The sequence below is a fragment of the Ictalurus punctatus genome, chromosome 23, assembly GCF_001660625.3.
Source record: "Ictalurus punctatus breed USDA103 chromosome 23, Coco_2.0, whole genome shotgun sequence".
Taxonomy (NCBI): domain Eukaryota; kingdom Metazoa; phylum Chordata; class Actinopteri; order Siluriformes; family Ictaluridae; genus Ictalurus; species Ictalurus punctatus.
The window spans coordinates 15652362-15679524 of NC_030438.2; the positions used below are offsets into that span (position 1 = coordinate 15652362).

At 40.1% G+C, this 27163-nt stretch overlaps 2 protein-coding genes across 5 annotated transcripts; both read left to right on the forward strand.

Moving 5' to 3' along the window:
• The first annotated feature begins 251 nt into the window (after positions 1–251).
• Positions 252–18717, forward strand: LOC108256384 (ATPase family AAA domain containing 2). 2 transcript variants are annotated; one of them, XM_017453186.3, is made up of 29 exons: positions 252–795; positions 2808–2959; positions 3064–3113; positions 3345–3501; positions 4525–4606; positions 4692–4791; positions 4935–5105; positions 5441–5552; positions 5781–5804; positions 6023–6127; positions 6850–6958; positions 7064–7179; positions 9298–9472; positions 9791–9879; positions 10039–10198; positions 10383–10473; positions 11007–11321; positions 11668–11791; positions 11973–12159; positions 12550–12735; positions 12936–13071; positions 14115–14311; positions 14454–14613; positions 14743–14865; positions 15701–15844; positions 16016–16474; positions 17271–17404; positions 18179–18307; positions 18559–18717. In XM_017453186.3, the coding sequence occupies exons 1-29, from the start codon at positions 628–630 to the stop codon at positions 18589–18591; spliced, it is 4188 nt and encodes a 1395-aa protein (XP_017308675.1). In that variant the 5' UTR covers positions 252–627; the 3' UTR covers positions 18592–18717. The 2 variants fall into 2 exon arrangements, with proteins under 2 accessions (XP_017308675.1, XP_017308677.1); XM_017453188.3 differs by lacking the exon at positions 5781–5804.
• A 237-nt stretch (positions 18718–18954) lies between these two features.
• LOC108256385 (zinc fingers and homeoboxes protein 1) lies at positions 18955–26570 on the forward strand. 3 transcript variants are annotated; one of them, XM_047150301.2, is made up of 3 exons: positions 18955–19136; positions 21074–21335; positions 21864–26570. In XM_047150301.2, exons 2-3 carry the CDS (start codon positions 21176–21178, stop codon positions 24167–24169), a joined length of 2466 nt encoding a protein of 821 aa, XP_047006257.1. In that variant the 5' UTR covers positions 18955–19136; positions 21074–21175; the 3' UTR covers positions 24170–26570. The 3 variants fall into 3 exon arrangements, with proteins under 3 accessions (XP_047006257.1, XP_017308678.1, XP_047006256.1); XM_017453189.3 differs by having other exon boundaries at positions 18956–19662; positions 21071–21335; XM_047150300.2 differs by having other exon boundaries at positions 18956–19662.
• Positions 26571–27163: the final 593 nt, after the last annotated feature.

Here is a 27163-nt window from a genome sequence, read left to right on the forward strand (position 1 = left end):
AACTTACAAATGCTTTTAGAAAGAATTTATTGATCTTCAAGACATGAACTGATTCTAATACAAAATATGAATTCTTTTAATTCTGTGAAATGGCCATGAACTGTTCAAGCCCTTTTTGGGTTTGTTTTGTAGTCAGTGTCTGTCAGTAGGCGTGGCTTGCATTAGCCAATGAGAAGACGGAGCACGGCTTAACTTGTGGCGCGCCAAAAACACAACCGGCACTACTTTTGAAGTAAGATCCCCACGCAAGCTTCACAAAACTGTTTGGTCCGACGTAACGCTTCAAAGCAGAGTAAACAAACCTTCGCGTTTACTATGTGCTAGTATTACGCGGGTTTTCCCATGATTTGACGTTTGGAATATATGATAAAGCGTATGAAGAGTTCCCGGTGGGTTGTTGGTCGGATCTAGTTTTCGTCTCGAGAGAACATTCCGCGATCGAGTCGCTATCAGGCTCTCGTGACGTTTATGGCGCCAGAAATCAAGAGAAAAGCGGGTGTTATTTTATAGACGGATATTTTTTTCCGAATTGTCTCCGAATCGGTTGGTTTTTATTGATATGGTTCTAGCGATCGAATAAAGGTCGGGTTATCTGTAAATGAGCTGGTTTCGACTGTAAAAGATAAGATGGTGATGCTACGCAGGAGTAGTTCGGTCACCGAGCCGCTGAAGGGGGATTTTGACATGGACACAAGCACCGAGTTTCTGTCGCTGCGGCGCGCGCAGAAAAAGTCCGCGCGCCTGCAGAAGGGCCTGACTGACAGTTACAGCAGCACCGAGAACAGCCCCACTAATGTGAGTTTCTAACTCAGACATAATACTGTTTTTTTTGTTTTTGTTTTTTTGGGGTGTTTTCTGAAAACTTTACACTTTTATTTTTCAACGTCCAGTCAAATTTAATCAGCAGTTAGCTAACTTAGCCGGCTAGTAAGGTGCTAGCGGCTAATGAATTAGCTAATGTGCAAACATGTATATTTGTCCAGTTCCCTTGCTAGCTGGCTTGGCAGTGCCTGTTTACGTGTTTACGGCAAATTTATCGAGGTGTTTATCTGTTTTTAGTGTTTTTGGCACAAAATCAGTTGATTTTTATCCTTCCAATCTGTCTGAATTGGCAGAAAAGAGCATGTTGTTGGGGGAAGTTGTGTTCCTCAGTAACGGTGATGAGTGTTAGAAATGTAAACACGGCTGTGTATCAGTGTAGCGGTGCTGCTGTACAGGGATGGCACGATACCAAACCGTCTGACTTCGATACCAATACCAACTGTCGCGGTTCTCGATACCAAAACAATACTTTGTCTAAAATTAATCAGTAAAACCAAATCACTTAAAGGCTGAACTTCTTGAACACCCAAAATTCATATTAGCGCTAAACTACAATTATGAATTGCTACAGTTAGAAATGAGAATTTCTAATAAATGCAAAGCACTTCATATGTTAAGCGAAGCACATTTGTAACTAAATAATTCAAATTGAATATAGCTTAAAGTCACATTGCACTCCATGCTACTGTCTGAATGTTAGACACAAATTAGACCACAAATGGCACCTTTTTATTAAGCTATAATTTAAATAAATAAATAAATTATAGTAGCTTAGTGGTTAGCTTGTTTGCCTCACACTTCCAGAGTCCAGGGTTTGATTCCCGCCGGGGCCGTGTGTGCGGAGTTTGCATGTTCTCCCCGTGCTGCGGGGGTTTCCTCCGGGTACTCCAGTTTCCTCCAGTCCAAAGACATGCATGGTAGGCTGATTGGCATGTCTAATGTGATTGTGCCCTGCGATGGACTGGCACCCTGTCCTGGGTGTACCCCGCCTTGTGCCCGATGCTCCCTGGGATTGGCTCCAGGTTCCCCCGTGACCCTGAAGAAGGAGTAAGCGGTAGAAGATGGATGGATGGATAAACAAGACTCTCTTTGCACATCCCTCTGTGTGTGTGTGTGTGTGTGGGTATATTGTGTGTGTGTGTGTATATGTATATACACTGTTTTTTTTCTCTCCACATTTTAAAATAATAACTTCATCAAAACTCTGGAGTAACACAAATTGAACTATGGGAATTATGTTTTGATTAAAAAAAAAAATCCAAAATAAGTCAAAATTTAGTATTTTAGCATCTTCAAAGTAGACACGTTTTTTGCCTAGAATTTCCAGAAATGTATTCTTGGCATTTTCTCGACCGATTTCTTGAGGAATCCTCCGGAGATGCTTTTTAAACAGTATTAAAGGAGTTCCCACCTACGCTGGACTCTTATCGGCTGCTTTTCTGAACTTCTGTTTAAAAATATTTTTTTTGTAAATAAATTGTTTGTTTTCTAATGAAAGAAATGTATATGTCGGCACAATTATATTTTTGTCTACAACAACAATTTCAAACATTTAATCACACACCTTCAGATCAAAAGTTTTTTTTAAGATCACGAGAAACATTTCAGTCAAGTGTCTCCAAACTTTTGACCCGTAGTGTGTGTGCGTGTGTGTGAGTAAACAAAGATTTTATATTAATAAATATCTCTCTATTTAGCATGTCATTATAAGCGAAAGAGAACGGCTGAGAAGAAAAATGAGTAATTTTGCCTTTTCAATAGCGAGACACTTGGACAGCAGTGGACTTCACGCTAATGATGCCTCTGTTAGCACGGCTAGTTGTTGCTATGTTGGAATTAAAGCAAGGAAACGCGAGGAAGAGCGTTTGTGTACATTATGTCCACGTACAGCGATACAGTAATACAGATACTAGAGAAACTCTGAAATGGAAGAACTCAAATGCACACTATGTTTGATATAATAGCTGATGAATGTTCATTTTTAGGGCTATTTGTCTGCTAAGGAAAAAGGCAGCATGGAGAGAGGAGGCATGAAGACCAGAGCCAAAACAGACAAACATGCTGTTTCTTTTGCTGATGCGAGTAACAAACCAAGCAGCTCTCCTCCAAAGGATGAGAAAAGCATGAAGCGTTTAAGGTACTGTTTCTCTCTACATCTGAGTGTCGTTTCTTATAAAAAAAAAAAATATGTAGAGCATGTTATGGAAATAATACATTTATACGTTTATGTATTTCTAATAGGAAATCTCCAAGATTGCAAAAAGACGAGAAGTCCGGTGACGAGATTAACGGTGGGCGTCTGGCTCGAGTTCTTCCAATTTCATACATATTCAAGATAATAGATTATTTCTTAACATAAACACGAGGTGCTTTGCAATAGCTTTGCAATCTATTAGTTCTAATGCTTGCTTGAGACATTTCTTACTTTGAGACAACGGTTTTAAACAATATACGAGTACGGTGTCTGAAAATAACATGCTTATGATTTCTGAAAAGTGTGCTTTTTTTCTCCCCCCTCACAGTCGAAGATGAGATTGACGGGGCAGCAGCCTCAAAAAATCTTCGTGCGCGATTACGAGAGAGAAAAGTGGACTGCACCGTGAGACGCAGCTCCAGAATCACAAGATACAAGTTTAACGCCAGGGATCAATCTGTCCTCTATGACCGGCTCATTACAAAGTATGCCGTTATTTACAAATAAACAAAGAAATATTGTAAAGTCTTCTCAGACACAGCTCATATTAAAACATTTATACCACAGCGCTGTTGAATTCTCTGATCTGATTGGTCAGATAGTGTTTGATTTAATTGACTGTAGTGCAGACTGTAGTGCAGACTATAGTGCAGACTGCAAGGCAAATCACAGGTTTATATTAATGAGCTCGCTCTGAAACGGTTTCACAAACTGCGCCCCCCCGACCCCCCCCCCCCCCAGGGGGAGAGAGAGAGAGAGAGAAAGACTAGTAAGGAAACGACTGTTTATAGCTCTTATATGAAGTGATAACAGGAAGTAACTTGTTCCATGGACATTCCACAATAAGTAAGTCAATTTTATTTATATAGCACATTTAAACACAGCAAAGTGAACCAAAGTGCTGAACAGAGTAAGAAAAATTTAAATAGAAAAACAGAATAAAATCAAATAGAAAACAGACAATAAAACAATGCTAAAATTAGATTAAAACACCTGGGAGAAAAGATGCATGTTCAGCCTCTTTTTAAAAATGATAATAGAAGGTGCAAGGTGGATGTCCAGTGGCAATTACTTCCATAAAGAGGGGCAGTGACGGAATATGGAATATAGAATAAGAAAATCTTTGAGATAGGAAGCAGCTTGATCATTAAGAACTTTAAAAACAAGCAGACTCTTCAAGTGGATCCTGAAACTGGAGCGATGCTAAAATTGGGGTGACATGATCATATTTGCCCAGCGTTAAATGTACCTAAAAATGGATGAAACGTGTGGCGTGACATTCTTTAATACATAAAACTTGTTTTGGTGTGAGAGGAGTAAAACTGTCATGCTGCTAAGAAAGGAATCAACTTAAGGTGGTAAGAGTAACTCCAATAACAGCATGTTGCCAAGTGTTTTGTTCTTTACATAGTGCACTGAGTTGATCTTTAAGAGAAAAAAACATTTTGGATTGCAGATGCATTATGGCTATTTGAGCGTTTTGTTCTTAAAGATGTCTTCCCCTCCAGCACTGCAGAAGCTGTTCTCCAGAAAATGGATGACATGCAGAAAATGCGCAGAAGGCTGGGTAGCAGAGACTCTAAGAAGGAGGTGAGTGCCGTCCGTTACTTACTGAGTTAAGTACAGTATACACACACGCACGGCTCTCGACTACATTTTTTTTCCCCCTGTGTAGGATCTTAGAATGTACTCCGGATCCAAGAGGAAGAGAACCACAAAGTCCTCTCAGAGAACAGACGAGGAGAGTGCCGATGAGCAAGAGAACGGCCACGATGGTAATGATGAAGATGAAGACGTTGGTGATCGATAGAAACGCATTTTTCGTATAGCTTTTAAACAAAACCCATACTGAGAACCTTCTTGTAGGAATGTTTTCCAAAAGTTCCACAACATAACTGTAAATTACGAACGTTCCTAGAATACACCGACCAAGAGGATGGAAATGAAGACGGAGAAGGCACTGCAGAAGAAGAGGAGGAGGACAACGATGAAGGTGACGACGACGACGATGAAGAGGAAGAAGATAATCAGAAACGCTACGAATTCAGACAGAGGAAAGCTGTTGTACGCTACCAAGCTCCTCTCGAGGGTCAGTGTTATGAGTCACCACAGTCTACAAAACATACACTATCAGAACAGCCTCAGGTCTTCATGGCATGGATTCTACAAGGTGTTTTAAACAGTCCTTTGAGATTCTGGTCCATGTTGACATGATGATCGTATCACGTCATTCCCCACACCATTATACCACCAGCAGCAGCCTGAACTGTTGACATAAGGCAGGTTGCTCTTTTAAGAAAAGTTTGAAAGCTAATTGAGATGTTCTCCTCAAAGTTTTTCATTCCACTGCTTGAATGATTTGGAAGCCATTTGGACTTACCGATTTATACTGTCTTGTTGATCTTTTTCTTTTTTCATCTCTAGAGCCGAGGAAGCAGAGTATATTTTTTCGCCGACACTCAACCCCGACCAGACGGAGGTATTCCTTCAGCGCCACAGGGCCATGCAGTCCATACAACAGACGCAGAAGTAGCAGGTCACCATTGCTCTCAAGTTTCTTTCTTTCTACATTCATGTTTTCTAGGTTAGGGATGATGTAACGATTGTATGATTTGATGAAAAATTCTAATTGTAAATTGGCACCTTAATCCTCTGGGCTACAGGTCAGGAGTGGCCACCCTGATCATGAACTTTAGTTTAATATTTAGTTCCACTTTTTACCCCCCTAAGCCTGTTGTGTTTTCTTCTGCTCCTTTCACTACAGTTTAGGGAGAATTGAACCTGATGGGTAAGATAAAGCTTTATAAGGCACAAAGTCACTGAGAAGCCCAAAAATGCAGCCAGTTCTGTGCAAGCACTTTGGTTTAAGAGGTGGAGTAAGCAGATTTGGGTGTGTTTATTCACGTTTGGGGTCATATTTGGTTGTGGAAATTCACTCGTCACTGTTATTCACTATCTGTTTTGTCACTGAACCTCGAATGTTTTTGAACGTTCTTCCTCCTTCAGACGGAGACATGCCATCCACAGTAGCGACTCGACCTCCTCGTCTTCATCCGACGATGAGAAATTTGAGAGGCGGAGGAATAAGAGTCGGAACAGGTCAACAAACAGGTAAAAGTCTCTCGCTAATGAAATCCCTATGTAGGATGTTTAGTGAAAGCCAGTCTAGACTGGTTTTCTGAGAATGTAACAAATCATAGTGACCGAAACAGTTGTTTATGTGAATGTTTATCGTGAAGACCTTTTTTTTTCTCATCAAGTTAATGAATGTGATTATACACGGCTGTAGATGTGAGTGTGACCTTAATGATAGAATTAGCACATTAATATAACCCTAATACGTTATCCTATGAATAGTAACAGCTCAAATACGGGGATATTTATGGTGGACACTTAACATTAGTCAAAAGCTAATTATAAATGGATATTGTTTCAGATAATTTTTTTTTGTAATGCGATGCTTTGTGTGTTATTCCTTACATAAAAGTCTGTTCTAGGGAGGTCACAATACCAGTATTTCGTCTCTGATACTAGTACCGTAACTAAAACGTTATTTTGGCCACAAAAAGCAAATCCCCACAAACACTCACTTATCATTAGTTACATTTTCCTCAAATTTAATAATCGACACATTGATGAAAATCCTCGATATTCATTTAGACTCTCAGAACTTTAAAACTCAATAGAATAAAGCTTCAACTTTGTTTGCCCAACTTACGAAGAACAAAATCTTTTGGTTCTTTAGAAACGTTTGTGATGTGCTGGATTGTTTACTACGTCTATATATTTACAGCTTTAGGTAAAGTGTTTAAAAGTTTTGATTTGTCCTGTAGATGCCTTCCAATGAACTTCCGGAAAGAGGATCTGTTGGGACTCCACAAGGACCGAATTAAGATTGGAGCAAGTCTTGCAGATGTTGATCCGATGCAGATTGACCAGACGGTTTGTGTATTTTTGTCTTTTTGCATATTGTTTGTAATGTATATTCAATCATTTAACAAGGCACCAGATCTCTTTTCGCTAACTGTTGATTTTACCTGGTTCTAGGTGCGCTTTGACAGTATCGGTGGCTTAAATAGACATATCTCTGCTTTAAAGGAGATGGTGGTCTTTCCTTTGCTCTACCCTGAGGTCTTTGAGCGCTTTAAGATTCAGCCTCCAAGGTAATGCATTACAGAAATAAGTATACTGTATGTTGATCTATTATGGCAAGATGGATCCCCAGACTCTCCCAGTGGCTTTGAGTTTATTGAATTTAGATATTGATAATCAGGGATATAAGGGTCATTAATCTGAATATTAAAGCAAACAGAGCTTGTGTATATGTGTAGGTGGAATTAAAGTCTATGGGATGGTACCTTTTGCTGGAGAAATTAAATTGGGGGGAAAAAAAAGAATAGCTATATTCTAAAACCTTTAGAAATTTTAAGCAGTTTACTCTTTAACTAGGAAACATTGCGTGAACTGGACAATTGCGCACCTCACGATAAAACAACAAAAACTACCTCTAGGTTGTGTTTTGTTTGCATGAAAATTAACAATACATTACCACAATCCTGCAAAAGGAGTTCTCTGAATGGACTGCAGCCAATAAATAAAACCAGTACAATATAAACTGCTTCAAAAGTCACAGACTTGAAGAATAAAGGACATTTATTAGGAAAATGGTAAGTTTTAGAGATTTATTTTGCCATTCATGAAGTACTTAAGTGATATTTGTATAGTTGTTTGGTTGAGTCAAATGGGTTATATAATTTCCTGAATGGATGATCTCTGGATAGTGTCGGGGGGGGGGGGATTGGCAGGAGTGTGTCTCTTGACAGTTTGCATGACAAACACAAATGGTTTCAAACATTTCGTTACTCGCCCACGTTATCTTTATTTGTATGCCAGCTTCTCTACCTCAGCTGTCTAGTATGCAAATGGAATATTTGCCTAAAACAGTGGAAGGATAAACCATCTGTCTTTTTAACAAAATGTTTAGCTCGGTAGGTGTTATTTATTGGCATTCTTTTTTCACAAGATATTGTATCTCTTAGTCTTCTTCTTTTTCATTCTCCCCCAAAAACTGGGAGTAAATGTCAGCCCTATGAACCATGAGTAGGACAATGATGACATTTGGTACACTCCTAGATATGACCATGAATAGTATCTGGACCAATTATGAGCTCTCTAGGACCAACTCTATAGCACCACCTCTAGTTCAAAAATTCACTTTTCAAATGGTTATAATTGTTGAACTTAGAAGAAATTTGGTTTATCAGATTAATCTCCTCATCGTGATCACAATACATATCTTACATTAAGACTCCACCCAATTACAGTAGTCACTATTTTGAAATATGCAGTATTCAGATTTTTCGCTGCACCTCATTCAAATTTTGTCCAGTTCTTACCAAAATTGGCTTGGTGGACAAGAATGACCACAAATAGCGAAAACGAAATTTTGATGTTCATATTTGTTCAAGTTATGATGTTGCAAATTTAACGATGTTGACCTAAAATTGGATCTGAGGCAGTATCTCAGCCATACTTTGATAGATTGTAAAGAACTTTTGTAAGCTTCATCACCAGTATGATCTGAGGGTCCATGCCAAATTTGGGAACAGCACCACCTACAGGTCACGAGATGTTTTAGTTTGTTAATAGTTAGTTTGAAAATGATCATCTTGGTGTCCACAGATTCATTGGGTCATGGCGAATCTGTGGATACCAGTTTTGGCAGGATCGGACGAACCGCCTGTCATATATTGTCATATCATTTTTAAATATTTGACATCTGAACAAATTTGGTAGGGATCATTCATAGCATGTCCCCTAGTTACCTGAGAAATTTGAACACAGTGCCACCTAGTGTTCTAGAGATATTCTAGCTAATGCTTTTGTGTGCTCATTCTCACCTTGGAAGCTCTCCTCAGCATCAAAACAAACGTGCGTTCTCTGTGTGGTGCGCTGTGATAAGCGAAAAGGACCAATTGTAAAGGTCCTCGGTTTGATTCCTGTGCAACTTCTTAAAAGTGTGTTTAATGTTGTCATTTGTTTCCTTTCTGTTGTGGCTCATTTCAACCTCTTGGCATGCAAATAAATGCCTCTGTTCTGTTAATTTCCTCTTCCATCTTATTCCCAGCTGTGCTTCTGAACCCATCTTTTATTCATTCATTCATGTTCATTCTATTTCTCCTCTTCGGGCTCCATGTCACAGTTGCTGCGTCTTTGGTGCTTGGCCCGTTAATCGCTGCTTGCAGCTTTAATTTACATTATTTTCTGAAATACGCTTGCAGAGGCTGTCTGTTTTATGGTCCTCCGGGCACCGGGAAGACCCTGGTGGCACGAGCGCTGGCCAACGAATGCAGTCAGGGGGAGAAGAAAGTGGCCTTCTTTATGAGGAAAGGAGCCGACTGCCTCAGCAAATGGGTGGGCGAATCGGAAAGACAGCTCCGACTCCTCTTCGAGCAGGTACATACTTTTTCATTTGTCTGCAAGATGCATGATTACAATTAACTAATCACTGTATTGACAGTGTTTGCTTTGATTGTGGTGTTGATTAGGTGTGGCAATATTGTAAATATTGGTCACTTTTTATGTGTTCAGGTTATTATTGTTATTGTTGTAAAGCATAAAATAATTGCAGTATATTTATTTCTGTCTATATTGTGATCTCTGCTGCCTTTTTTGTCCTTTGTGATTTTATTTATTTATTTTTTTGTGTAAAGTGTAAAGGTAGCTATCAGGTTTATTTATTATAACACCAGTTTTTCCATTTTGGATTTGAAGGCATATCAGATGCGTCCATCTATTATATTCTTTGATGAAATTGATGGGATTGCACCTGTTCGTTCTAGTAGGCAAGACCAGATCCACAGGTATGTTCAGCATTTCAAATGATTTGTTTATTGATGATTACACTGACGTACACAAAGTGAATGGCTCACTATCTATCATCAGTTCATTCACAATCATTTAATTTTAAAGCACTCCAGGGTTTGTGTACGTTTTAATTAGTGTGACTCTTTTGGCAACAGCTCCATTGTGTCCACGCTGCTGGCTTTAATGGACGGACTGGACAGTCGTGGTGAGGTGGTCGTCATTGGAGCCACTAACCGACTAGACTCCATAGATCCCGCGCTCAGACGGCCCGGGCGCTTCGACAGGGAGTTTCTGTTCTGCCTTCCTGACCGAGAGGTGTGTCTAAAAAGCAGAAACATTGTAATGACATTTAACACGTTTTATGATTTTACACTGAAATTTAATTGTTAAAAATGTACTTTGACACAGAGGTGATAATATTACACACGGGGGGGGCTACATGAAATTCCCACGACTCCCACGTTCAGCTGGCGTTCTGGTGTCATTTGCATGTTTTTAGGCTCGTAAAGACATTTTAAAGATCCACACACGACAGTGGGATCCGCAGCCATCAGACGCGTTCCTCGAGGAACTAGCTGACAAGTGTGTTGGTAAGTCTTCTATGGCCTCTCCTTATATTTACAAGGTGTCTGTTCAACAATCTGTCTCAAATGCCAAACGTGTGCTGTTTTCCAAAACACACCAGTGGGTCTTTGAAAATCCTGATCCTGGGTCTGTTTTTCATTGTGTGTTACATATTGCTTATTAGTGAAAAACAGTAAAATTATTTTTATGTAATTGCCAGTCGTTTTCTTTCAGGTTTCACGAGCAATCAAATGGAAATTTCATACACAATGCCATGTGATGAAGCTTGACTGTTACCACCCCAAAGCTGATTATTTTCTGATTATTATTATTACTGATTATTTAACTGCACTTTATCTGATTTACATTTTTCTTTCCGAGCCCATTTAAAAAAATAAAAAATAAAAAAAATTTAGTCCTGTTTAGTAAACATTGTCAGAGTTGCTGCTTTATAGAAAAATAATCAACACCTTCTGACCAATCAGAATCGAGAATTCAGCAGAACTGCGACCATGTTCAAATTCTTAGTAGATGATTTGATAAACTGCGTCTCTCTCAGGTTACTGCGGTGCAGACATCAAAGCAGTGTGTGCAGAAGCAGCCCTCTGTGCCCTGCGCCGCCGCTACCCCCAGATCTACACCACCTCGCAGAAACTCCTTTTGGATGTCGCATCCATCAGCGTGGAAGGCCGTGATTTCCTGTCCGCCACGAAGAAGATTGTGCCTGCGTCCCAGAGGGCCGTGGCTTCCCCGGCCAAAGCCCTGACATCTATTGTTCAGCCCCTGCTGGCTAACACACTCAGTGATGCCATGAAGGCCCTGCAGAAGGTTTTCCCTCACGTGGAGCAGGGCATCAAGAAGAAGAAGGACAGCGGTATGTTACTGTATCACTGGTGACTGCGTGCCCCTGAATGGACCTTAGGTTTATTTTACCAGGCCTTTCGTTAATATGTACTCTACATAAATCGTAAATTAATGATCTAGTGTGTAGTCGTATATAGTCCTGTAACGGCACATCCCCAAGTGGTGTTTTATTTCTTACTTATTGGGCACTTTAAAAAACATGATACCACACTGTCTGCTTATCAGTGCTTATTCGTAATTATCCACATTTTGGTTTGAATTTGCGGGTATAATGCCAAGGACATACACACACACACACACACACACACACACAAACAAAGATTGTCAGTAATCCCTCGTCGTATTTTCTGCTGTAGGTTTTGCAGCTGGTGTTTTAGGTGACTTGCTGCACAGCGATGATGACGAGGCCACCTCTATGTGCACTAGTAATCCTGCCCAGACTAATACAGGCCCAACTGGCTCCTTTCTCCATTTAACCAAGTCAGTGTTCAATAAATGGCTTAATATAACTTAACATTTGTGTTCATTAGAAAGTTTGTCATTTTTATATATATATATATATATATATATATATATATATATATATATATATATATATATATATATATATATATAATATAAAAAATGCGTAATAACTTTGATTTGTGTTTCTGTGATGCAGGAGTGTTATCCAGGAGCCGACCACGTTTAGGCCCCGGCTGCTGCTCTGTGGGAATCCGGGTTCGGGGCAGAGCACGCACCTGGCCCCTGCGATGCTGCATACCCTGGAGAGGTTTACCGTCTACACACTGGACATGGCGGTGCTTTTCGGGGTCAGCACTACCAGCCCGGAGGAGGCGTGTGCACTGGTACGCTATATACACACTCCACTGTCCATGCTATCTTTCTGACCAATCACACTGTGCCAATAATTAAAAAAATATATATATTTAATAGGAACAAGTTTTGTTAAATTTGTGTCATTTGTGATGCATGTCATGTATGAAATATTGTGACACTATTTTTGCCACATGATCAAGTGTAGGACGTTGTGATTAATTAGCGTCTGCTCTTGTTTAAGTTTCACCAAAAGCACCACAGGGTTATACACATGTTGCTATCAGTAAACGTGCCAATCCAGAATGACTCCATATACCATGCTGATTATTTATGTTTATTATGATTAAATGTAACTCATCGGTTTCTGATTGTTACAGTTATGTGTTTAAAAAAAAAAATAAAAATTTGTCCTCATCCAGCTGTTCTGCGAGGCTAAGAGAACGGCTCCGAGCATCCTGTACATCCCACACATGCAGCGCTGGTGGGACACAGTGAGCTCTGCACTCAAGGCCACATTCCTCAGCCTCCTGCAGGACATCCCCTCCTTCTCACCCATCCTCCTCCTCGCCACCTGCAGTCTGCCATATCACAGCCTCTACACAGAGGTACGTATGACCTTCACTACCAGAGCTCACACCCCTGCCGCTGCCTCGCCCACTGACAAGCACTAGAGTTTTTTGGGATTGGCATGTAAACGTAGATAATCTGTTTCTGAAGAAGAGTATTATTATTATGGGCTGCTGGACCTGGCCCTTCCTTACCCCACTGTATTTGCTTTTTTTGTGTGTTTGTTGCGTTACTGTAGGTGCAGGATCTGTTTCGCATGGAGTACGGGGAAGTGTTCAGCGTACCGCTTCCCTCCAAAGACGAGAGGCGCAGATTCTTTGAGGATCTCATTCTGAACCAAGCTGCCAAAGCTCCTCCATCTAAAAGAGAAGCAGGTACGTGTTGTCAAGTTAGTCGATCAAAACGATGTTTATACAGTTAAAAGGTTCGTTAAATAAACTAAATACCCTTTTCTCACTGACTAATGGTTCATGCTTAATCTGGAACTGTTCCATGCTTTGCTATGGAAAAAAAGAGCTGTCTATGACTAGATCTTTATGTATAACTACATGCACTACCAGTCGAAAGTTTGGAGACACTCAACTGAAATGTTTCTCATGATCGTAAAAACCTTTTGATCTGAAGGTGTATAATTAAATGTTTGAAATCGGTGTTGTAGATAAAAATATAATCGTGCCAACATAGTTTTCTAACAAAAGAAATTAACATTAACATTTTATTTACAAAAAATATTTATTTAAACGGATGACTTGAAGCGAAATATTCCGAAAAGCAGTCGATAAGAGTCCAGCTTAGGTGGGAACTCCTTTAATACTGTTTAAAAAGCGTCTCCGGAGGATTCCTCAAGAAATCAGTTGAGAAAATGACAAGAATGCATTTCTGGAAATTCTAGGCAAAAAGGGTGTCTACTTTGAAGATGCTAAAATATTAAATTGTTTTGATTTATTTTGGATTTTTTATCACAACATAATTCCCATAGTTCCATTTGTGTTTGGCCAGAGTTTTTATTCTAAAATGTCGGGGGGTTTATATAAAGAATGAGGGTGTCTAAACTTTTCATTGGTAGTGTATGCGAACCCAAACTATGCCACAAAATGCTTATGACAGTATAACAGACCTGTCTTTTTTTTTTTTTTTTCTTTTTTTTTTTTTTATAAACATTTTTTACATTGTATTTATTTATTTTTCTTTCTTTCCTCGTTTAATTTTTCACCTGAATTTGGAATTTATATAGTAAATGATCTCCATGAGGAATAAATCTTTCTCAAACACACGTTGGTATTGATTACTTACCTACTCTGTGTATTGGGAAATTTCAGCAGAAGGTTTACATAATGCAGGACCTTGTCAGAGGAAAGGAGTAATAGAGAATTTAAAATGAGTTCAAAAATGACTTGCGAATGCATGTTCTCCTCAGTTCTCCGGACTCTGGAAGTTCTCCCATTGGCCCCTCCACCTGCCCCTCGCCAGCTGTCCGAGCAAGAGCAGCAGAAATTAGAGGAACAGGAAGAGGACACACTCAGGGAACTCCGCCTCTTCCTGCGTGATGTCACCAACAGACTCGCTCAGGACAAGCGCTTTAAGGCCTTCACAAAGCCAGTGGACACCGAGGAGGTCCGAGTCTTCACATTTAATGAATCAAATCACTGTTTAAGTATTTTAGCTAGATGATGATGATGATGATGATGATGATGATGATATTAATATTCAAAACCCCAAATCTTCTCCTTTTTGCTCCTCCTTTTGGAATCTCCAGGTTCCTGATTACACTACAGTCATTAAGCAGCCCATGGACCTGTCCACAGTCCTCACCAAAATCGACCTGCACCAATACGTCACTGTGAAAGACTACCTTTACGACGTGGACTTGATCTGGAAGAACGCTTTGGAGTACAATCCGGACACCGATCCCTCAGGTGAAGTAGAAACAAAACAAAAGCAAATGGCGGTAAATAAAGCTTAGTTGCGAAGACCTACAGTTTCACAGGAAATATATATTGTTCGGAGTTACTAAAGTATGTTTTTGTTTGGTTTTTCCATTTCAGATCGCCTGATCCGTCATCGTGCCTGCGCACTCAAGGACACCGTTCACGCCATCATCAAAGATGAACTGGATGAAAACTTTGAAAAGATCTGCGTTGAGATCAAGGAGTCCCACCTGACACGAGGTTCTCTTATTTATTACAGTCCCGGATATATATATATATTTTTGTCTTTGTTCTGTTGAATTAAATAGAATTCCTAAATAGTAAAGACACTATAGGTGTACTACATTAGAGCAGTCCGTGGTTTGGGATGCACGCCTAACTGTAATATATCGTTCTATCTGCCGATGTTATCGAGGTTTTCTAAGTATTATAGAAGTGTCATTAAAAACTTGTACACATCAGTGTGACTGACATAAAGTGAAAAAGAACTTGAACTCTCCTATTATCATGTGCCCTAAGGTTAGCATGTCACTAACATCGGCTGTTTCGTGCTTTATTTTCATCCCGCGGTGCTTTGTGATTCGCACTCCAGTCGTCCAGTTTCAGAGTCTTAAGCCCCATTTCACACTGGACGCGTAAGCCGAGCGAAAGCAGCATGCACCCGTTATGCTTTCATACACACTGGCAGCGATTGTGTCACGCCCATATAAGCATATAAAATGCTGTGTATATGTAGCTTATATGATCAAATAAATCTTCAACTTAAGCTAGACTTGTAGTTTAAATCATTTAAACATGCTTTTGTATTGGGGGGGAACTCCTGGAGCTAGTGTGTTTTCAGGGTTTAAAAAAATAAATAAATAATAATTTCATAGTGCTGAAAGTGATATCGTGTTTGTGTGAAACACAGTAGGCATCACTTTTATGGTGAAATTGTTCATTTTTCATATATTCAGTCCATGATTATTTAGACCAGGAACAATGCATTCAGTCACTTTAATTCAGCGTTTTTTGTTGGGGTTTTTTTAAACCCAATTTTACATGTAGCTTTAATTAACCCAACGTTTATTTTCAGGTTGTACATCATCCAGGTTTACACCTTCATATTACCATGTTCTGCCAAAAGTCTCGGCATCATCAGAGCCAAAGACTAACGAGTGTGGCCCTTCCAAAGATGTGGCCCCTGTTACTACAACAGCAACTACACCAAAACAACCAGGTAATGGGCTCTCGGCACATTTATATCAGTGTGCCACGTTTTATCACTTCCTGAAAGTGTTGAATCTCATGTTCACTATTAAACCATTCATTATTTCTGTAATAGTAGTATATCAGAATTTTGTAACTAATGCTGACAAACGCTGAAGAACATTTTTTGGCTTCTTTATAGTTGTACAGAAGAAAAGGAGGCGCAGGAGGCTTTGGAGCAATGGGCTTGTGCGCCATAAGAAATACACGCAGTCCCACACGAAAGACTCGAACAGAGTCGAGTCGGATGAAGAAGATGACGATGACGAGGAGGATGAAGAAGAGGGAAAACTAGCCGAGAGGATGGAAGCAGAGCAGGATGAAAACGAGTCTGAACAGATGGACGTGGAGAATAAGGAGAAGGGTCCTACTTCAACAGAGGACGGGAGCGAAATCCCGGAAGCCATGCACATCCGCAACGGACACATCAGCAGCGCGGAAGGAGATCGCACCGATTCCTCTGTGGATGGGATCCAGAACGGAAAATCTTCTTCTCCTGGAGTTCTGGATTTAGAGAGTGGAAACAGCAGTGAGGTCCAACCAGTGGAACACACGAGCGATAAGAGGGTGGAGCCTAGTGCAGAGGAAGACGCAGGTACAGGTGAGTCATATTATGTCTTAGAGACGTGCTGTTCGAGGAAAATGATCAACGTCATATCTGTGTGATGAAGTGAAGTTACTGTTACAACCTTGAAATTTATTTTCCAATAACACAAGGTCCCAAAGTGTTTTATTCCTCTCGTACCACAGCCATTTTTATCGGTTTATTTATTGTTGTGGAACAGCCTCAAGACAAGTTAGTTCCTGTTATCACTTGTGTTGCTTTCTCTTTTTTTTTTTTTATAGCAGCTATAAACAGTTCTATCATTAACTGCTCTCTTGATGTTAATAAAACAAAAACACAGCTCATCACGTTACTGAGAAACCAGAAATGCAAATTGCTCTGTCCTGAAGACGTCTACAGCTTTCTCTGACTGTTACAAAGCGCTGGCACTGGAGACTCCTTCACAAAAGGCTAAATAAACATCTCATGCAAAACTTATTAATAATTACACACTTTGTTTTATACCATTCCTCTTTGTTAGTTACTATAGAAATGATCACATATTAGAACAAGTACAATAATTATAAACGTGTGATTGATGTGGCCTTGCAGTCGGAGCTGCTGTTATAGAAAATTAATATCTTCAGACCAATCAGAGCAAACAGTTTGACAGTGCTGTGACATAATTAATATTAATTCACATAAAGGAGGAGAATGTATGATTTTAGCAAGGCATGTAATTTTGTACTATTTTCTAAACAAGTACAGTCACGTGAATGAATATGTTGATGCTGAGATTGATTTATTTATTTATTTATTTATTTATTTATTTATTTATTTATTTATTTATTAGAGAAAGGGATGAGGCGTATGACCAGAGGTTTAAAGTTGCAGGCTCAGCAACAGAAGCTGCTCGACATGAACACTGCCATGAAGATCCTGGAGCAGAGGAGCCAGCCACTCATTGTGGATCACAACAAGCTAAAGGTGAACCCTTTTTAGAGGGCCAGATATAAGTGCTGCAGGGCTTGGTTTCCAACATTTTCCTCCATTAATAAGGGTGAGGTATTTGTAAGAACAATAGACTGCTGTCTTGAGGCCATTGCACACTGGCTGCATAATCAACAATTTGTACAAACATTCAAAACAAAATACTTGTTTGTTTAGAGTCTGAAAAAGATGTTCTGTTTAGAGCTGCAACAACTAGATAATAATATTTGATTATGAAAATCGTTGTCAATGAATCTCATTATATATTCGTTGGTCTGTGTGCAGCACGGGGTACGTTTATTCATTAACGATACTTCTGTTCCGAAAACATGCGTCTGAGAATACAGACCAAATGATGTTGTGTCCCAAATGACGTACTATACACTTGTACTATGCCGTATGTACTCTCATGTACCATCTAGTGCATGAATTTTAGAAGGGTAATATCTGCTCCAATGGAACACGAGAGTTTTTCTTACTAGTTGTGTTAATGTAGTTTTAGTCTCAAGTTATATTTGTAACACTCAGTTTGTAGATTTTTATTTTAAATAAGCGAAAAAATGGTATTGAAAGGTTTTTTAAAAATCTGATTAATCGAAAGATTAATTGTCCAATTAATCGATTATGAAAATAATCGTTAGTTGCAGCCCTAGTTCTGTTACAATGTTTGTGCATTTGTCCGATAAAACTGAAGGTTAAAAAATCCGGACAGGATCACATTCGTACCCAAGTTGGTCCAGTAACAGCATGGTCCTCATCCACTTTTTTCAGGATCTTCTGCAGAAGGTGATAGTCAAGACTGAGGGTTACGAGGTCGACCGTCTAGAGAAGCTTTATGCTCGTCTGTGCCAGAGCATCTACAGACACAGGAAACATCACGACAAGACCGCACTTGTACAGGTATGGCATCTGTGTCTGAAATGTCATCAGTTACTGAATATTAATTCCTTGAACTGTTGCATGAAAGCTACAGCATATCGCACTCGTGCGGCTGTTCCGAATATCGGCTCGGGTGTGATTCGGTCGTCTGGCCTCGTACCGTACCGTCACAGGCATACTGATATTCGGTATAACAAACAACACTCGTGCTCATGTGATTTTTACTTCATTGTAAAACTGAACTGATGATCATCCTTTTTATTTCTTTACAGGAGATGGAGAAGGAAGTGGAGGAGTTTTCATAGTCGACCTAAACAGTACAACTAATATTCATGCATAGAACTAAATTATATTTTACTACAGTTATTAAAAACCACACTGATGTATATTTCTTATATATTCTTGATATATTAAAAAAAAAATCAGCATTTTCCCTGTCTTGTTCTTTTCTTCAACATATCCCTTTTTCAGTTAGTGCTGTTATTGTACCCTTTCACACAGTGTGTGTGTGTGTGTGTGTGTGTGTGTGTGTGTGTGTGTGCTTTCTGCTGTCTGGTTTGCACTTGGTAATAATCGAGTCGTTTTGTCAATGCGCTTTGAAAAACTTTCCCTGTGGGTGATCATATTTCTGAGCTTATGAAGAATATAATGTAAATCTAAAAAATCGAAAGGAACAGGACGAGTGTGTGCTGTGATGGGGGGAAATTCCGTGTACTGGTTTCCAGACGCAGCGAGTCACGTGACCGCTCCGGGTCTCATTGGTCGGTTACGTGGGTAAAAACCTCGGAAGTTTTCAGCAGCCGATTGACTCGGTTTGGACGCGGTGCCGTGCGTGACCGGACCCCAGCAGGTTACTTAACGTGTTTTCCCCCTTCTGTTTACATATTGATTTTGCAAAAGCAAAGAAAAGGGGGAGAAAAAAACTCGGAACGTTTTATGACCTTTTTTTGAAGTCGCGGCGGGGAGTCGCCTGGCGATGACGTAAACACGTAACACTGACAGCGGAGACGCCTGATCATTTAAAAAAAAAAACTGCCATTAAATTGAGTCTCAAATTATCGCTGCGTTTGATTAACAGATGGCGTGCTTTGGATGGGGTTTGTACGCTCGTTCGCATATGAACAGAAATCAAGCCGTGTTACGGGATTAAATTTGGTGTCGCTCTGCATCCAGCGTTTTAGACTGCGACCGTAAAAAAAAAAAAAAAAAGCGCTGACCCCGCCGCCGAGGAGCAGCTAGTTAGCTTAGCTTAGCTTCGCTTCATTACTGCAGTCTGAATCAGTCAAGCGAAGCGAGCTAGCTTTTAGCATTCTCCAAAAAACAACAACAACAAAAAAACCCCTTGTGTTTGTGCTGAACACCGAGAGGTCTCCCTGGTGAGTTTACAGCAGCTTAGCATCCTCGTGTTCAGTCCTGAATGACAGCCAGAGGCTAACTGTCTCAAAACACATTACCTAATGCAAGTTTTAGCTACTTACCTACAACCGTTATACATCACTTATAACGGCTAATAACACTCTTCTGTGTGTGTGTGTGTGTGTGTGTGTGTGTGTGTGTGTGTGTGTGTGTGTGAGTAACGACCTGTAATATTTCCAAAACACCTGCTCGTTTTTCAGGTTTCATGTTGGAGCTGTTTTCTCGCACTTTTGTTTTGTTTTCTTTCTTTTTCTCTATTATTGTTTATTATTATTATTATTATTATTATTATTATTATTATTATTTAAATACAATTACTTTTCTTTTATATAACCTACATGTATTCTGGTACGTTTAACTTGAGATATGAAGTGTAGTAGATGCCTACCTGTTTAAAACAGTTAACTCCACCCTGAACACACATTAATGGTATTTATGCTGAATTATGTGTAATGTGTTTAGTGATGGTAGTGATTTATTTTGTTCTCCTTTGTTTTTATCCTTGTGTATTCCTGTGAGAAGGTGGCTTATGTCCCGTGCTGATGTCACAGGGGGACAGTGCTACAGCAGTAATTATAATACAAATAAATGGGCAGGTTTTGCCGCTCCTGAAGACATAAGAGGACTCGCGTAGAAGTTGGGAAGATGTTGAAGCAAACACTGGACTCCAAGGGGGTGTTAATTTTGCCTTACTGAAAGAAAATTAAGAACTGAACAGTTAGCAAAATTACCATGTAAATCTTACCGTCTGCTTCAGGTGACTCACTCATATCGTGGGCCATCGTAACTTTTTCTTTCTGACACGCCCCTAATCCGGAAATTCGAGGTTAATAGACAAATAGAAGCTCCCGCATTGTAATTACGAAATCGCGGTGGGGTTTGTGTGCGTTCATCTCATGAACTTGAAGGTAGAACAAGTTATGACAGAGCATCGAACTTGGCTAGTTAGCGATCTATGAAATGGCAAGCTCGATGGTGTCTGTGGTATTAGCATAAGCATTAAAGCTTTGGAAGCTGACTTGTTTAAGCAGAGCGTACAGATGAGGGTGAGGGCGCTGGACTAAAGCGCTGCCGCACCGCTCTCTTCAGAGTGATAAATCCAACTGGTGCCACGATCATCGGGTAGGCGAACAGCTTTGCGGGTAATGTAGAAAACCATAGACCATGTCGAAGAAAGAACTTTAAACTAAAAAGTCGACACTACAAAGTAAATCTTGGACATGATTAAAGCAAGGTTGTTCATTACAAAGATGAATATGCAAATTGTTCAGGGTGGATTTTTCCTTTGAGTAGCTAACTAACGAAAATTCAAGTATTTCAAATGTGATGTTTCTGTTTTTTTTTTTTTTTTTTTTTTTTTCTCTTCAGCAGATGTCATATTGGAGTGGGGTAAACTTTTAGCATGTGAATACGGTTTCTTGCCGCTTCAGACAGTCTTTGCCATCTCAAAGCCTATCTGGTGCTACAGACACGATGTCGAGCCGAAGGAAGTCCACCACCCCCTGCATGGTGCTTCCATCAGATGTAGTGGAGCAGGATATGGATATGGAGACCCTTGCAGGGGAAGAAGGAGTTGAAAACACTGCCGAAGGCCCTACAGAGGGCATAGTGGTTCCATTGGACAGTGAAGGAGGTAAGGGTTGGTATCTTGGAGACAAGAACTTGGGCGCAAAAGGCATAGAAATTTCGTTACGAGTATGCGCACATTGGCCATTTCACCAGGTACATCTATCATATGGGGATACTTTGTAGAAAAACTACTGAATGGCCTTATCTATGGAAAGGGACCGTCACAGTCACTGCTGACCAAATATAATTTGGTTGATTGCCCATTCTCAGAAAAGCTCATTCTCAGAATAGATCATTTTGTCACCAGCTTGCTGTTGGCTGGATATTTTTGGTTGGCAGACTGTTTTTCTGGCAGTGCCAGGCACCAGGATCACTGCTGTGGAAATGGTTCATCACTAAAATAACTCTTACTCAGGTCTCTGTTTATTCAAGGGGTCTGCAATTAATATCACCAAAATGCACTTCTGTGATTGATGTACCTGAATAAATGGCAGCTGAATTTAGCTACAACATGCATTTACTTAATAATACTTACACAGAGTTTATTATTTTGTCATGCAAAGGCTGAAAATGTGCTTTTCCCCATTCTCAGAGCATGAAGACAGTTTAAGCCATGCTGCAGGAAAACGCTCCAGTCAAACTGCCGTAGAGCAGTCAGTCACAGATCTGACTGCTGAAGGAAATGTTGCTCAGGCTGAGACGGAGGACGGCGAAGACCCATCCGTCACTGGGATTTCTCTCAGCAAAACTCCCATCATGAAAAAGAAGCCTGAACCCAAAAGAATAGCTGTGTCTCTCAAAGGGGCTGAAGATTGCGATTCGTTAATTGAAAGTGAAGGGGATCTAGAATCAATGGAAGCATCCTCCATTACAGCAGATATGACGAACCCAATTCTTGGCGATTCCACGAAACCTGGCGTGTTTGTAGGCATTCACAATCCATCTCCTGCAGAGCAGAAGAAGCCAGTTGTGAACCCTGCTACAGTCCTTCCTGCTGGCCTTGCCCAGGTCCTGTCAGCCTTGCAGGCCCAGCAGACTGCTCAGGCTCAGCTCCTGATTCCGGTGAGCAGCATTCCGACCTACAATGCAGCCATGGATACGAACGCACTGCTGGTGAACACATACAAGAAGTTCCCTTACCCGTCTGTGTCTGAGATTATGGGCCTGGCAACCCAGACCAAGTTCTCAGAGGAGCAGATAAAGATCTGGTTCTCTGCTCAGCGTTTGAAGCATGGTGTGAGCTGGACGCCAGAAGAAGTTGAAGAAGCTCGAAGGAAGCAATTTAACGGCACGGTCCACACGGTGCCTCAGACCATTACGGTCATTCCAGCTCACCATCTCTCTGCCACCAATGGTCTCCAGTCGATCCTTCAGACTTGCCAAATCGTGGGGCAGCCAGGCCTGGTTCTAACGCAGGTTGGCACCGCAAACAGCTTGCCAGGCACCACCCCTATCACACTGACTGTTGCAGGAATGCCAAGTCAGAGCCAGGCAACTAAGATCACGACTAGTCAGACCAGTTCTGTTAGCGAAACAAAAAGAGCTACAACGGTCCAGCCACCATCTCTGACTCCTCAGGAGAGCTCTGCCCTCAATGCCGATCACTTTGGCCTACGCCCAAAGAAATCGAAGGAGCAGCTGGCTGAGCTGAAATCCAGCTACATGAAAAACCACTTTGCCAGTGATGCTGAAATCGCCAGGCTGATGAAGCTGACCAACCTCACCAAAGGCGAGATCAAGAAGTGGTTCAGCGATACCCGCTACAATCAGCGCAATTCCAAAAACAACCACTTCAGCATACCCCATGACGGCTCCCGGACCAACAACAGTAGTGCCACCATCGTCATCGACTCTAGTGACGAGACCCCTCAATCCCCAACGCCATCGCCTGTCAAAGAGAAGGAGACCCGCAAGACCTGGAACCCGTTTCCAGACTTCACTCTGCAGAAGTTTAAGGAGAAGACTCCAGAGCAGTTGGTGATTCTAGAGGAGAGCTATCAAAAATGTGACATCCCCACGGATGAAGAATTGAGTCGCCTGAGGGCCGAAACAAAGCTCACCAGGCGGGAGATTGATGCTTGGTTCACAGAGAAGAGGAAAACCCCTGTCACAGACTCATCCGATCAAAAGATGGATGAGATGGATGGTAAACCCTCCCACAGTAAAGGTAACCAGAGTCCAACTGGAGGAAAAAAGTTGTCCAAGGAAAAGATCACGAAGAAAACTCCAGAACAGCTTCATGTCCTCAAGAGTGCATTTGTGCGCACTCAGTGGCCGTCTTCCGAGGAGTACGACCAGCTAGCTGATGAAAGTGGGTTACCCCGGTCTTACATTGTCAACTGGTTTGGGGATACCAGATATGCCTGGAAGAATGGCAATCTTAAGTGGTACTTCTATTACCAGAGTGGCAACTTAGAGGGTCTGAATGGCAACAAGGGCAGGAAACGGAGGATTCGGAACCGTGGCTGGGGGAGGTCCCGCAGCAGGAGAGCCAGAAAATCTACAGGTTCAGAGAAGTCCCCACCAATGAAGTTCAAACCCGGGAAGGAATTTCTTAAAGAATACTATTTGAAGCACAAGTTTTTGAACGAGCAAGATCTGGACGAGCTGGTAGCCAAGTCGAACATGAGTTACGAGCAGGTCAGAGAGTGGTTTGCGGAAGTCAGCAGGAAGGTGGATATGGGCGCAGATCCTTTTGAAGATAATACGGGTAACGAGCAAGAAGAGGAGGAGTCCGAGGGGGAGAATGAGATGGTGGTCGAAGAGCAAGGTCCATCAGCCGCTGGTGGTGATGATTGCGACGACGATGACGAGGATGATGAGTGTACCGATGATAGTGATTCCTGGGAGCCCCCGCAAAGCGTTAAAAAAACCTTGCCAGGGTCTGAGGAACACTGATTTATCAGCTCATTTGCTTTCGGAAATTAATCAAGGTTTGTGAAAAAGAGAGGGAATGAGGATCCAGTCACAACTTATTGACTAATCCTGCTTGCGCCGCTTTTACGTTTCTCAATTTCTTATTCAAGCTTACTGTTAGTGTTTGTTTTATGAAATTTGCAGACACGAATCGAAAAGACCGGCTCTGTCGAATTTAAGATCTCTCTCACAAACTCAAGATATCTCTCGGCTCTGTTCATCATTGTGTGAACAGTATTGCACACAAAATGAAGAATCCTGACCCAGCTAGTCTGTACCTTCAAAACGTGCAATTCTAATATAATTTTTTTTTTTTTTTTTTTTTTTTTTTTTTTTTTAAAAAGAAGACCTTTTATTTCAGACCTTTTATTTTATTTTTTAAAGAAAAAAAAAAACGATTCTCCATTTGCCACAAGGAGGATCCATGGTGCCAAAGTTACTTTTGCTGAATGTTACGGTTCCCTGTTTTGTGAAAAGAAATAGTTAATCAAGAAAATATGAGTGTATGTATCTAGATTGAGAGAGAGACATGCACAAAAAAAAAATTTGGGCACTTTTTTTTGTTGGTGTTTAAAAAAACGCTGCCTCTTACGCCATCTAATGGCATCAAGTATGAAAACGTGTCTTGTATGAAATGTGTTGGAATTTATTCTACAATAGTAGACGAATCCTATTCAACTTCACTTATTGATCTACTGAGTGTAATTTGAAAACGAATACAGCACAACCAGTGAAGATCTGTAGCTCTGATTTCCAGGAGGTGCTCCGGCATCATGTGGGTCGACTTTCACAGGATTTTGAGTTTCTTCTTGGGACTCTGAGATGATGGAGAATGGCTGCAGAAGACTGTTAGCGGACTATTATCAGTGCCTGTACAAAGGAGTGGGACTGTGTTTGTTTTTTCTTCTTGCACCGTTTCAACCGGACTCCTAAAGCCCTTTATTTTATGGTTTGCCTATTCTTAACAAATGGTCATTTGTATTTCCCACGTGTACCTGAAGCTTAACCCTTATGTTCTGTTTGACCTATTTAAAATTTCTAAGTTGAACTGATCTCTCTCTTTCCTCAGTTTCTCTGATGAACAATCATTTTGAAAAAAAATATTTATATTACACAGATTCTGTTCAGGTCGATGTAGCCTGGGAAGAACTGACTGGTGTTAAAGTATTAAAAGTGTCATATTTTTATAAATATCAAAAATCAAATATGATTTTAGTCCCTGTTGTGGCTCCTTCATCTCTTACCTGGACACATGGAGGGGTTTTAAGTGTCTGTGCATAAATTTTGAGTATATTTCTAAGTATTTAGTATGATTATATCCCTTTGCAAAAATGTATTGTTTTGCTATATCAAATTAAAATTCCTTGCTACCGTGAACAGAACATGAGGGTTAATGGGGAAAGGGGGCTTTGCTTCACATTTGAAACCTTAAGACATCTGATCAATAGATAATGGCCCCAGTTTTTAATAATGACTAATATTTTTGGTCAGTTTGATTTTCTGTGAAAAGGACATTAATGATTTCTATACCTTGGATTTTTTAAAAACTGTCCCCTCATATAATATTGCATGCTGCAGCTGTTGAGAGGATGGATGGGGGGGGGGGGAGGTTGCTCATTTTGTACATACATTTTCTGGTTGCATTTTATAAGTCATTTTAAGCAATTTTATAAGTTTGTATTTATGATGATGATGACAAATCCTTCCTTGGCCCAAGTGGAGTGCTCGTCTGGTGACCCTTTTTGTGTGCTCTGAATTGTTAGTGTGATTTTTAGAAGAGTTTTGCCTAAAACTCCACTTGAATTGTTCTCTCGTTGGTGAACATTATTGCCTGGTGTCCTCCATGTGATTCTGCACTTGTAGTGTATTGTAGACAAGAGATACACGATTATAAGTATTGTATAAAGAAGAAAAAAAATCACACACCTTCCTGCAACATATCCATCAAAACAAAACAAAACGAAAAAAAAAATGTAAGCAAAATCTTTCACCTAGATTTTAAACGGATGCATATGCTTTTCGTTGTTTTTTTTTTTCTTCTTGAATGTGTTCTATGAAGTGTAGCAGTACATCTGCTGCCTTCTTACATCTGTCACTAGTCACGTCAACAGCAGTACATTTACACACGATCAACTAGAATCACTGTAAGGCTCAGTAAAGCTCATTTAGATCCACGAATTTGATCGGGCACCATCACGGAGGTAACTTGTGAAATCATACCGAGCCTTAAAATTGAATCGGTGGCAGAAGCTTTATTTTCCAGAGCCATACGCCTTGTGCAATGCTTTTAATTTAAAACTGTTTTAATAGGCTGTGGCTTGATTTAGACAGAAGATATATTTTCTACTTGTTTGAGGACAACAATAAATTTAGATGAAAAACAGGTTGTGTGTGTTATTTTTCTAGTAGAAACTGACATTTTATATATATATATATATATATATATATATATATATATATATATATATATATATATATATATATATATATATATATATATATATATATATATATATATATTTATATATATATAATATGTGGAGTTTATAAATTAAATTAAAGAATTTGGCATTAGACCATGTGCTATTCTTTGCACTAAAACAGCATCTCTTATGCAAATCATATTTCATGTTTTCCTCTCTCTTAATAACCTTTAAAACCTTCAAATTATCCAGAAAATGGATAATTATTATTATTATTTTTAATCATTCTGGGAAAAAGTTTACAGTTTTTTCATGTGGAAAAGCAAAGTACCACATTTTGTGCTCAATAATAATATTGATTTTCATACATCTTGATGATTAATGCCCACATGTAAGGTATAATATTGCACATAAACATATCTAATGTTTTCATATCTGGGCTGTGTTCTGATAACTACACCCTAGTCAACTTGTCATGTTCTCAGTTTATCTTAATAGATGACCCTTAGAAGCAAAACTGGGCTTTTAAAGGTTTACTCATAAGGCATCGTGA

Excerpts from the sequence above, each read along its gene's own strand:
- LOC108256385 (XM_047150301.2), top strand. The coding sequence starts at position 21,176 with ATGTCGAGCCGAAGGAAGTCCACCACCCCCTGCATGGTGCTTCCATCA. Across the intron at positions 21,336-21,863 it reads TCCATTGGACAGTGAAGGAG|AGCATGAAGACAGTTTAAGC; the intron begins GTAAGGGTTGGT and ends CCCCATTCTCAG.
- LOC108256384 (XM_017453186.3), top strand. The coding sequence starts at position 628 with ATGGTGATGCTACGCAGGAGTAGTTCGGTCACCGAGCCGCTGAAGGGG. Across the intron at positions 2,960-3,063 it reads AAAAGCATGAAGCGTTTAAG|GAAATCTCCAAGATTGCAAA; the intron begins GTACTGTTTCTC and ends TATTTCTAATAG. Across the intron at positions 14,312-14,453 it reads AGCCAGTGGACACCGAGGAG|GTTCCTGATTACACTACAGT; the intron begins GTCCGAGTCTTC and ends TGGAATCTCCAG.